At 43.4% G+C, this 12454-nt stretch overlaps 1 protein-coding gene across 1 annotated transcript in view; it reads left to right on the top strand.

The window, feature by feature from the left end:
- The first annotated feature begins 6023 nt into the window (after positions 1-6023).
- The window catches only part of TSPAN7 (tetraspanin 7), a 120924-nt gene continuing 114493 nt past the window's right edge, over positions 6024-12454 (top strand). Inside the window, exon 1 of the mRNA XM_059385359.1 lies at positions 6024-6156. Coding sequence (XP_059241342.1) covers positions 6076-6156 — 81 coding nt within the window. The 5' untranslated portion in view covers positions 6024-6075. The remainder of the gene's footprint in view (positions 6157-12454) is intronic.

Below are 12454 nucleotides of genomic sequence, written 5' to 3'. Positions count from 1 at the left end.
AATTTTATATACATTTTCTTCTCATTTCTTTTCTATATGTTCTTACATAGTTGAGGTTATATTGTATATTTTCCTATGACTTTTTTCTTATTAGAACAAAAATTTCCCAGGGTGCCTGGTTGGCTCAGACGGTTAAGCATCTTCTTTCAGCTCAGGTCATGATCCCAGGGTCCTGCAGTAGAGCCCCCCAACTAGCTCCCCACTCAGCAGGGAATCTGCTTCTCCCTCTCCCCCTGCCCCTCACCCTGCTCGTGCTCATGCACACTCTCTCTCACAAATAAATAAAATCTTTAAAAAAAGATAAAAATTTCCTTTTGTGAGCAAGAAGTTCCTCCTACACATGCTCTGTAATAACTATAAGCCAGTCCCTTGCTTGGATGTACCATATTTTGGGATTATGCATTTTCAAAGCTGCCCTCCAAGTTTACTCAAACTAAAAGTCATATTCATTTCCTCCTTTTCCTTCCTTACCCAAATCCACGCAGTCCTGAGGGCTGATCTATTTTTTTAGGCAGGGGAGGGGCAGAGAGAGAAGGAGAGAGTCTTTGGCAGGCTCCACACGCAGCTCGGAGTCTGACATAGGGCCCAATCTCAGGACCCTGAGATCATGACTTGAGCTGAAATTAAGAGTTGGATACTTCACCGACTGAGACACCCAGGTGCATTTTGTCTATTGTATTTAAAAACAATTTATTTTATCTGACCCTGGGGCTTTTGATCCAGCTAGGGCATCTGGAAGCTTTTAAAAAAATACTGATTCCTATGGCCTCACCACAGACCGAGTCAACCAGGATCTCTGGGGGAAGGAGTCCAGGCATCTGTGAGCGTACGAGCTCTCTAGTGGATTTTTATGTAGCTGGAGTTGAGATGCACCACTCCTCCAGCCTCACTGCCACTTCCGAGGTCCGGCCCTCATCAATGCCCAGGCAGGTGATTGCAGTTACCTCCTAACTCCAAAATTACCTCCCAGGAAACACAAGTCAGATCATGTCACCCCTACTGAAAAACCCTTCACTGCTCTCTATGGCCAAACAAGAGAGCGTTACCTGGCCTGAGCAAAGAGGGCCATCACAGCCCCACATTTCTGCATCCTTTCCCACTCTAGGGCCTCTGGTGCACCTCACCACTCTTCTGAGGAAGCATTCTGCTTTTGTTCAGGCTGCACCCTAGCCTATAACAATGCCCTTCTCTGTTCTCCAAACTACATTACCTTATTCGTACTTCATGGTCCATTTCAAATATCCCACCCTTCTTCAATCAGTCAATAATCATCTACTGAGTGACTAGTATGTACCATCCATTGGGTCAACATTTTCTGATTTGCTATGCATCTAGGTGGGGGATAGAACAGTGAATACAGTAGACAAAAACACCTATCATGTGGAGCCTGGTGGGAGAGGTAGACAGCAAAACAAAAACATGAATAAGAAAATGGTAGGTAAGAGCAACGTAGGGAATTAGAGCATGTAGTGACTATATTGGCTGTTTTGGACTAGATGGCTATTTTCGTCTGAAATGGTCTTTCTGAGGTGGTGATGACTATATTGAGATCCGAATGGCAGGAAGGAAGGGAGCAAGCATTCTAATGATAGGACCAGCCAGCATGAAGGCTTTCAGGTGGAACAAAGTCTGATTGAAGAACAGAGAGAAGGCCAGAGCAGCTGAAGCACAGGGGTGAAGGGAGCATAGTGGGAGAGGACACAGGAGCCAGATCCTGGATGCTTGCTAAGTCAGGGCAGAGGGTTGAAATTTGATTCTTCGTGCAATGATGGGAAGCCACGAGAGGGTTTTAGGCAAGAGAGAGCCATGCCATGGTTTGTGTTTGAACAAGATCACTCTGGTGGCTGTGTGAACAACAGATTGAGGGTTGATGGTAGCAGGGACCAGCTAGGTGCTTTGGTGGCACTCCAGTTCTCCTTGAAGTACTGAACTTAAGGCAAATAAAAATCAAAAGCTCCCCTTATTTTAGGCAAAATACCAAAATTCATATTATTCTCTAATAGGACCTGGATGGGCTGACCTCCCTCTAGCCTCCTGTATACCATCTTTGCCCCGGCTATCGAGCCTTGCTGACTTTGTCAGCTCCCCCAATGCAGCATTCCTTCAGGCCTCAGAGCCTCTGGATTTGCTGTGGTTAAGTTATTTGTATGATAAAATACAAAGTTTCTGGGGCACCTGGGTGGCTCAGTGGGTTAAAGCCTCTGCTTTCGGCTCAGGTCATGATCCCAGAGTCCTGGGATCAAGCTCCACATCAGGCTCTCTGCTCAGCAGGAAGTCTGCTTCCTCCTCTCTCTCTGCCTACTTGTGATCTCTGTCAAATAAATAAATAAAATCTTCTAAAAAAATACGAAGTTTCCTATTTCAACCATTTTCAAGTGTACGATTTAGTGGCATTAAGTACATTCACAATGTTGTACAACCATCACCACTGTCCAGCTCCAGAAATTTTTCACCACCTTGAGGGAAATCCCTGGGAATTATCAAGCAGTCATTTCTCATTACCCCTCTCTGCTACCCTAGGAAACCACTAATCTGCTTCCAGTCTCTATGGACTTGCCTGTTCTGGATGGTTCATACAAAGGTAGTAATACAGTATGTGGGCTGTGTGTCTGTCTTCTTTCCCTTAGTATGTGTTCAAGATTCACCCATGTTGTAGCATGTGTTGGCACTATATTCCTTTTTATGACTGGGTAATATTCCATTGTACGGAGGGACCACGTTTTGTTCATCTGTTCATCAGCTGGTAGATACTGAGGTTGTTTCCACCATTCAGCTTCTGTGACTGGTGCTGCTGTGGACATTCATGTACAAGCTTTTGTTTGTATACGGGTTTGCAATTCATTTGGGTATCTACCTGGCTGTGGGATTGCTGGGTGATATGGTCGCTGTGGTTATATTTTGAGCAACCGGACATTAGTGATTCTTAGGCATATTATTAGTCGCCTGTGGCCGCTCTAACAAAGTACCACAAAATGGCTGGCTTGCATGACAGAAATTTATTCTCTTACAGTTCAGAGGCCAGAAGTCTGAAATCAAAGCGTCAGCAGGGCCATCATGCCTCTGAGACTGGGGAGAATTGTTTCTTGCCTCTTCCTGTCCTTGGTGTTCCTCAGCTTGCTTGCAGCTGTGTCATTCCAATTGGCCACATGCCCTTCCCCTGTCTCTGTGTCTTCCCATGGATCCCTCCTGTCTCTTCTTCTTTTAAGGACATCAGTCATACTGGATTAAGGGCCCAACCTCCTCCAGTATGGCCTCATCTCAGCTTAAATAATTGCATCTGCGACAACCCTATTTCCAAGTGGGGTCACATTCTGAGGTACTGAAGGTAGGATTTCAACAGATCTTTTGAGGGGACATAATTCAATCCATGACAAACTGACAGACATCACTGCATCTGAATCCCATAAGGATCTTGTTAACATGGGCTTGGAGAGGAGCCCGAGGTTCTGCATTTTCAACAAGCTCTCCCAGTAGATGCCAGGTTCAAGGACTTGTTCTGGTTTGGCACAGACTTGGTTTGGCTTTAGCAATGAAAATCCAGAGTGCAAGGAAACCCCTCATCCCTGGGAAAATTGGGACGGTTTGTCACCCCGTGGAATTACCAGATCACAATTTGAGTAGCAATGATTTAATGGGCTATGTAAATTTACCCATTAATTACATTATTGAATATTCATATTTATCTTTACATTTAAATAATCTATTTTGCTAGAACAGGCCAAGTTTTCAAGAATCTGGACCTAAAACTTATCCCCAAGAAAGCTCCAAACTGTGAAATAGTTGAGCTGATGGTACCATCTGTGTTAACTCGTAAAATTATCTATGACACTCAGCAGTGTCCTTGTTAGTTTGAAAATGGAGATTTCTGACTCCTTTACGGGGTAATTATGCATGGGCAAGACCTTGAGGCTAAGCGTAGCCACAGGTTTTGAAGTGCTCAGTATACTTTTCCCGCTGCTTCCTGGGGACTGGAAAAATATAGGAGAACGGTCCTTTCTGAAGTTGGGTTTAAGCCCATCGCAATAGGGACAGTATCCTTCAACTCTTGATTCTTATTGGACCACCTAAAGAACTTAGAAACTGCTGAGACCAAATGATTCAGGCTACTTGAGACTGGCCACAGGCAGTCATAGTTTTTTGCTTTTTTTAATATGCTCTCCAGGTGATCCAAATGAATAACCAGAGTTAAGAATAATTGTGTGGGAACTTCCTTTAAAACAGAAATCTTGCCAATCCATTCCTAACCTTTTTTTCACCTGTACCCATATTCCTCTCCACTTCCCTCTATGCCCACATAACCTTTTGTTATGGCTGATAATTTCCTTAAGCAAGTTCTCCTCTTCCTCCTGTTTGTGTCCTGTTTATACAATGACCTCACTGACCTGGGACCACATACAACTTACTGGAGGTAATAATTACTCCTGCAAACAACTGCCCTTGGCAGGCTTTCCTCAAGCCTACTGGCTGTTTTTGTTTTTGTTTTTTTTTTTTACTCTTTCACAAAAGGTGTCCTTAACATCATCCACGATAGAGTTAGCCTGTGATAGTGTTGCTATTTTGACAGCAGAAACTCTCAGGAATCAAGCTAAATCTCCCAGAGAATCTGTACTGTGTGTTCCTCTACAAACCAGCCACAGGAAATCTGGGTGGAGTGTACATTATTCTTTTATTGGGATATAATTCACATGTCATAAGAGCCGCCCTTCTAAAGTGTCCAATTCAGTGGTTTTTAGTAGGTTCACAAAACTGTGCAACCATTACCACATCATTTTCCAGAATATTTTTGTCACTTTAAAAAGAAACCCCCTACTCATTAACAGTCACTCCTAACAGTCATTCCTGCCACCCCTTCTCCTGTAACCTCTATTTCTGTCTCTGTGGATCTCTCTATTCTGGGCATTGCTTATAAATGGATCATTCAACACTGGTCTTTTGTGTCTAGGTCACTTCATTCACTCAGCAGATTTTCAAGGTTCATACGTGCAGCATGTATAAATACTTCATTCCTTTCTGTGGCCAAATAATTTTCCATTGTAGGGATTTACTACATTAGGTTTATTCATGCATAACTGATGAACATTAAAGTTGTTCCTGCTTTTGGGCTACGATAAATAATGCTATGAACATTTCTGTACAAGCTCTTGTGTGAACATGTTTTCAAATCTCTTGGGTGTACGTGTAGGAGAATTGCTGGGTCATATGGTATCTCTCTGTTTGGCTTCTTGAGGAACTTCCGAAATGTTTTTGAACATTATTTTTTGGCCTCGATACAGCTCGCTCTTTCCTGGCTGTGAGGTGGTTTGCACTTGTTAGGTTGGGAGAAGTGGGTCTCAGGCACTCTAAACATTTTTTCTGTTATCTGCTAAACTTTTTATGTGCAGAAAGAACGGTACCTTCATACAGAAACAGGTCGTTCGGCATCATTTCAAAATGTGAGGACCTCTAAAAAATGGCGTTCCTCCCGTGGCAAGGGTTTGGGGTGTCTGAGCTCCCAGGTTCCTGACCATCCCTCCAGCTGTGTCGCCGGCCACCTGTCACAGTCTGTTCCTGCCACAGACAAGGCCAGCTGGTTCCAAGGACACGACTACTGGGCCACTTCCATCTGAGAAGGGCTGGTTGGGCGCCTAAATGCAGAAACGTGACTGCTTTTCGGGGATACCAATAAAGCTCCTGTCGCCAGGTGCAGACAGCCCTGCAAATGTAAAGCCCTACTGTGCATCAAGCAGAAACTTACGTGCCAAGGGCCGCCTGGAAGAGGCTGAGCTGACCTCCGACCCCGCCCCAGGTTCTTCCACTCCCTCCCCGCGGCCCTGCCCGGCTCTTGGCCTGGGGGTCTGAGCCTGCGCGGGCGTGCCGGCGCGGGCGGCCTTCTCAGCATGCGCAGTCGCTGCCCGCCCGACTCCTTAAATCGGTGCCCTGCGGAGTGCGCGCTCACGCACGCGCACCGCCTCATCTGCGCGCGCACGGGGCCTCTCGCGGCACGCGCTCCCGCCCCGCCCCGCCCCGCCTCCTCCCCCCTCCCGCGCGCCCGCCCGCCGCCCGCCGCCGCCGCCGCCGCCGCCGGAGCTCTGTAGTATGGCATCGAGGAGAATGGAGACCAAACCTGTGATAACCTGTCTCAAAACCCTCCTCATCATCTACTCCTTCGTCTTCTGGGTGAGTGGCCACGCCGGGCGGGTGGCCGGGCCTCCGGCCGTCAATCCCTGTAGTGATGCTCGGAGAAAGGAAGAGGGGGCAAAAAACCCAAACCAAAAATCTCATCTTGTTCCCTCCTTAAGGAGATAGGCTCAGGGGGCTGGGCTGGGGCTGCAGGATGGCGGGGTGCAAGCTTGGAGCTGCTCGGACTCTAGACCCCACCCGGTGCAGCCTGCAAGGGGCTGCGTGGTGGCGGTGACTGCAGGATGTCGACCTTTCCCAAATTTGTTTTAATACACTGATTTATTTTTTTAAGCTCGCGGGATAGGGTCAGCCTCTAGGGAAAGTTGTGGGTTTATTCCTCTGTTTCCTTCTCTGGACACCCCTCCCCGACCTCCCTTACCAGCCTGTTCGCGGTGCCTCTAGGAGCTAACCCGGCGGGGAGAAGGGCGCGGGAGCACTGGGTTTGATCCCAGATTCCCGGTTATTCCCAACCCCGCGGGGCTGTGAGAGGGAGGTGCGAGGAGCCCTGTGCCTGCCTGCCTGGCTGGGCAAGGGCGACCAGAGCCCCCCAAGTGCACTGATGGGGAGAGGGAGCTGCCGTCGCGCGGAGACGCACTGGAGGGAAAGGGTCTTACATAAACTAGGGGCATCTTTGAGCTGCCCCGGGGATCCAGGAGGTGGGTCTTATGACCCTTTTCCCACTCTCTTCCACCCCTCCACTCTTCATCTGGTCTTTCTGTTATTGCACGAACCCAATCCGCAGAGTCCTGGGGGAAGACCCCCGCCACTTGGTGACAGCAATAGCGCCCCAACTCTACTCCCCATCTAACCAGTGCTGCTCCCAGTCCTTGAAGCTCAATGCAGAAGGGTGACGTCAACCCCTCAGCTGAGGCCTCGGGGGGCTGCGTGGTGCACCTCGCGGAGGGATGCGCCCTTCCGCGCGCGGGGGTAGCTGGAGGGGGGGGCCAAGGCTTGTGCCTTACCTCATCCTGTTTGGCAATTCGTGGCATCAGTGCAGGGCTGACACTGCAGTGATTCACTTCGAGGGGTGGGTGATACCTAAAGACCGTTTCCTGTTGTTTCTCTTTCCATGTAGAAACCCTATACCCAAGTTCCCCATTTCCACATCAAGCCACAGCTATCTTGCAGGAGAATGTCTGTTATCAACGCCCCCCCCCCCCTCACACACACAATAATTTGGGTCATTTCACCTTTCAAGGCAGTCATTTTGAAACCTGAGGCTCTGTAGAAAAAGCGAATCCCTCCTTTGGTTGTTTTTGTCTGTGCCCCCCCCCCCCCCCCACAATTAGGCCTAATTTTGGCTTGAAACCGAGCACAGTACTGTACGAGGAACCCAGACCTGGGTTGATGGTGAACTAGGCTGTTTGAAATGATGACCAGCTGTTTGTAATGACCAAAGCAGGAGCTGAGATTTATTAAGGATGGAAAAAAAAAATCTCTAATGCACGCACCCCCCCACCCCCGCTGGCATTTCCTTGTCATTGGTGTTGGTGGTGATTCTTCAGGTCGGGGGGACTGTGGGCTCTGGGGACTAGATATTCCAAGAGCTCTGCAGTGAGATAGGATTAGATTAATTGAGTATATCACCCAAGGCAGACACAGAAACGGACTTTATTTGGATTGAAAATGACACAGGTTGAACATTTTTTGCTGAAACTTTCCAGTAGCCATTCTTGGGAACTGGTTGAGGTTTTTTTTTTTTTTTTTTTTTTTTTTTTTGTTTGTTTTTTTTTTGTTTTTGTTTGGGTTTTTTTTTTTTTTTTTTTTTTTTTTTTTTGGTTTATTTCCTTAAATCTCTGTGTGGCACTTTAGTATTTACTTGACTTCCTATTTGTTACTGGAGTAAATCATATGGGTGATTATTTTTAGCTTCCTGAAAAATAAGATTTACAGTATATGTGGAGTGTTCTTATAGCATCACTGCAGGCTGGTGAAGAAGGGAGTCTTCTAGGCAGAGGCTTTTCATCTCTTTAGCTCTTCTTGCTTACCTCCCGCCCCCACCCGGTGCATATAATTACTTAATGTCCCCTAATACATCTTAAACAAGCACTGCATTTTATGTCCTCTGAAGTTCTTGATGCCTGTGTTCTAAGCTTTTTATAATTTAAATAAAATGTTGACCCGGAGCATTTTCAGCAGTTTAGCATTCAATAATCATTCATAACCAAAGGAATGAGATCTCTCCCGATTTGAGGGTATTTTAAATAAGATATTCTCATTAATAAAGTGTTGTCCAAATGTCCTGTTTTCCATTGTACTTTAAAAAAAAAAGATTTTATTTATTTATTTGACAGAGAGACAGCAAGAGAGGGAACACAAGTAGGGGGACTGGGAAAGGGAGAAGCAGGCTTTCTGCTGAGCAGGAAGCCCGAGCACCGTGCCCCTCCCCCCCCAAGGCTGAGGCTGGGCTGCATCCCAGGATCCTGGGACCATGACCTGAGCCCCCCAGGCGCCCCTCTATTGTACTTTAAATGCTGGTTGCTTTTTTTTTGAACAACTTCACTGAAATATAATTCATATACCATATAATTCATACTTTGAAGAATGTACAATTCAGTGGTTTTTAGTATATTCACAGATACGTGCAACCATCACCCTCGTCAATTTTAGAACATTTTCATTACCTAAAAAGGAAACTCCATACCATTTAGCTATCATACCCCACTCTCCTCTCCCTAAGCAATCACTGATCTACTTTCTGGATCTCTGTAGATTTCCCTGTACTGGACATTTCATATAAGTCATGTAGTATGTGGTCTTTTGTGAATGGTTTCTTCCACTTAATGTAATATTTTCAAGACCCCTCCATGTTCCTTTTTATTGCCAAATAATACTCTGTTGTATGACTATATCACATTCCTTCATCTGTTTCTCCATTGATGGGCATTAGAGTTGTTCCTACCTTTTGGATATTGTGAATAATGCCGCTATAAATGTTTGTGTACAAGTGCTTGTGTGAACGTGTATTTTCAGTTTGCAGGGAATTGCTGGGGCATATATTAACTCTATGTCTAATTTTTTGAAGACCTGCCATCGTGTTTTCCATAGTGACTGCACCATCTTTTATTACCTCCCCCAACCCAGTCGTGTATGGGGGTTTTGATTTTCCCACATTGTCGCCAACATTTGTTAGTATATGACTGTGATTCTGATCATCCGCATAGGTGTCTTATTGTGGTTTTGAGTTGAATTTCCCTGGTGATTAATGATGTTAAGCATCTTTTTATGTGCTTCTTGGTCATTTGTATATCTTTCTTGTAGAAATGTCTATTGATAGCCTTTGCTCATTTTTTATTTGGGTTATTTATTATTGAGTTGCAAGTGTCCTTTATATATTCTTGATTCAAGACTCTTATTGGATATATCATTTGCAAATATTTTCTCCTGTGTGTTGCCTTTTCACTTTCTTGATGGTGTCTTTTGAAGTATAAAAGCTTATTTTGATAAAGTCCAGTTTACCTATTTTTCTTGTGTTGCTTATGTTTTTAGTGTCATATCTAGGAATCTGTTGCCAAACCCAAGATCATGAAGAAAATGCCATTTATTAGAGTGATTTATCAATTCAGTAAATACAATTGAGAAATTTATCTTTTTCTAGCACCTAGAACTATGTCTGGCACATAGGTACTCTAATATCTGTCAAAACTTCTGGTCTTAGGTTAGGTAACTAACAAAAAAGATGACCTTGGTGTTATTTTAAGTGGAAGATGTAGAAAAGATTAAACCGAATTGTTTCCTTTGCATTCTTTTTGAATTGTTTTAACAGGAATACCTCTCTTCCCTTCCTTCAGTTTAGACTTAGGACCAGAAGACATTTGAGCTTAAAATGGTAGTAGACCATATGATAATTGACTCTCTCTGCTTGACTTATTTCACTTATTTGTGGAGCATAACAAATAGCATGGAGGACAAGGGGAGTTAGAGAGGAGAAGGGAGTTGGGGGAAATTGGAAGGGGAGGTGAACCATGAAAGACTATGGACTCTGAAAAAAAATGAGGGGGGTTGGGGGGGGGGGGGGGGGGGGGTGGGGGAGCCAGGTGGTGGGTATTATAGAGGGCACGGATTGCATGGAGCACTGGGTATGGTGAAAAAAGAATGAATACTGTTATGCTGAAAATTAAAAAAAAATAAATGCAAAAACATTTAAAAATAAAAAAATAAAATAAAAAATGGTAGTAGACCAGTAACATCAAGAGGTGAATGTACCTGAGCGTTGGCTAAAGCAGAAGCCTAATGTTAGCGAATAGACCTTTGTTTTATCTGGTCTCCTCTTCTGTCTACAATCACTCTCCCCTTCCCAGGTGTTCCGCTAAAGCAGTGGTTCTCAACAGGTGACCTTATTGCCCACCCATCTCCTGACATTTGGCGATGTCTGGAGACCTTTTGAGTCCCAGCTGGGGATAGAGTGCTATTGGCATCTGGGGGTAGAGGCCCCAGGTGCTGCTAAACGACCTATAAAGCATAGGACAGGTCCTCACAGCAAAGATTTTCTGGCTCCATATGTCAACAGTGCCAGCAATGTCTACACTATCAGACTTGACATAATCCTATGAAGAAAAATAGAGCCTTATGCAAAACTAAGTGTTTTAAAAACCATGTTTACTGGTGTTTGCAACCACCATGCCAGAACATACTGAACACAATCCCAAGTGAGAAGAAAAACAATCTCTGTGGTATACTGTAATTCTTTTTTGAAGAAGAAAAGTGGGTAGTTCTTTATATAATAGTGTCTAAATGGATAAGATGATTTGTCTTCCAGTACGTGACATCTCCTGAATGCTAGGTAAATGGATCCTTTATTTTCCCTGATTTATGTGTTTCATTTTCAGATTTATAGAAGAGGAGAAAAAAAAAAAACACACCTAGGAGTAAGTTACTCTATGCTTCAAAGACTAGCAAACAGTGCCTGGCACTTAATAGGTTTACCCAGGAAGTATTTACTAATGAATGAATGAATAAAGGAAATTTTATTGACTACTCTTGGGCTCATTTATTTATTTCAATTTACCTTAATCGGGAGGCTTTTAAAAACAGTGTTCTTTTCCGTCTATTTGCGGTGACTAATATATGTGTTCCTGACATTGGTGTATACAAACATGGGATAGAGGACTTTATAAAGAATTGCTTATCCTAATGGTAGTTCAGTTACTATATTTTTATGATCAGCTAGTTTGCCAGAAATTTTAGTTATCTAAAATCTAAAGCTGGAATTGGAATTTAATTTGTTAAACTTGAATAAAAAATATATCTATTTTATCCTAATACAAAGCAAAATATCTGTTCTTCACAACAAATAATTATTTCAACAACAACCAGGACAACTTTATAAATATACCACTTATTAGGTAAATTCTGTTTTGATTTGTAATTTGTAATGCATTTTAGACACTCATGTGAGTTCTAAATTAATTGCATCTAAATCCACTAAATAATGTGTGAAGAGAAATATCCTTTGCTTCATTCCAGCATATATTGGATTTGATTTCTTCTTTGAATATCCAAGGACCTAATTAGCTCATCACTAGTGCTATCAAATTCTCTTATTGAAAAATATGAGTGATTTTTTTTTTCATTTAGTAAGCATCATCAGCCTTTCTTGGGGAGGATTTAAAAGAATAATAGTCAAAATGTTTTTCTTTTTCTTTTTGTTATCCAGAAAGTTTAGTTCTTTGGGTTAAATAGAGAAGAAAAATATCTTAAAGAGCATTCCCCAACATTTACCAAGTGTTTGAATCTTGGCACATACTAAAGCTTATGCTAACTATTTTACATATTATGGTAACTCAGTAAACATTCATTAAATGGTTTTTATATGCCAGGTGTCTCAATAGAATGTTTACCAACTTTTGCTAGGTGCTGCTTCATTTTTAAGTAATACCCTCATTCTACTACTTCTCAGCTTTTTGGTATTAGGTATTATATATTGTCTTCCCCTAAGGAAGACGAAGATTTAGCTCTCCCACATCCTTTCCATATTTTGGTAGACCCCAATATATCATTGATTATTATCATATATCATTCTGGTTAGAGCACCAGTGGTTACATTACTATAAGCCTACTCACTAGGTAAGCCTACTCACAGCTGAGCCACTTAGTGTGTATATTATGATTGCTTGCACAGCTTTTTGTTTTCCCTGGAGTTAAAAACTGCCTCATTTTATATCCTTTGCTTATGTCCTTTTCCATGTTTGCCCCTAATTTATCCTCCCACTTTCCCCAAGAGCTGTGTATCTTCATTTCGTATATTCAAACACTTCATGAATCCTATCCGTTCCCATTGGAGACATTTTCTTCT

Source organism: Mustela nigripes, chromosome X, assembly GCF_022355385.1.
Source record: "Mustela nigripes isolate SB6536 chromosome X, MUSNIG.SB6536, whole genome shotgun sequence".
Lineage (NCBI taxonomy): Eukaryota > Metazoa > Chordata > Mammalia > Carnivora > Mustelidae > Mustela > Mustela nigripes.
This window is presented reverse-complemented; position numbering and strand designations above follow the sequence as displayed.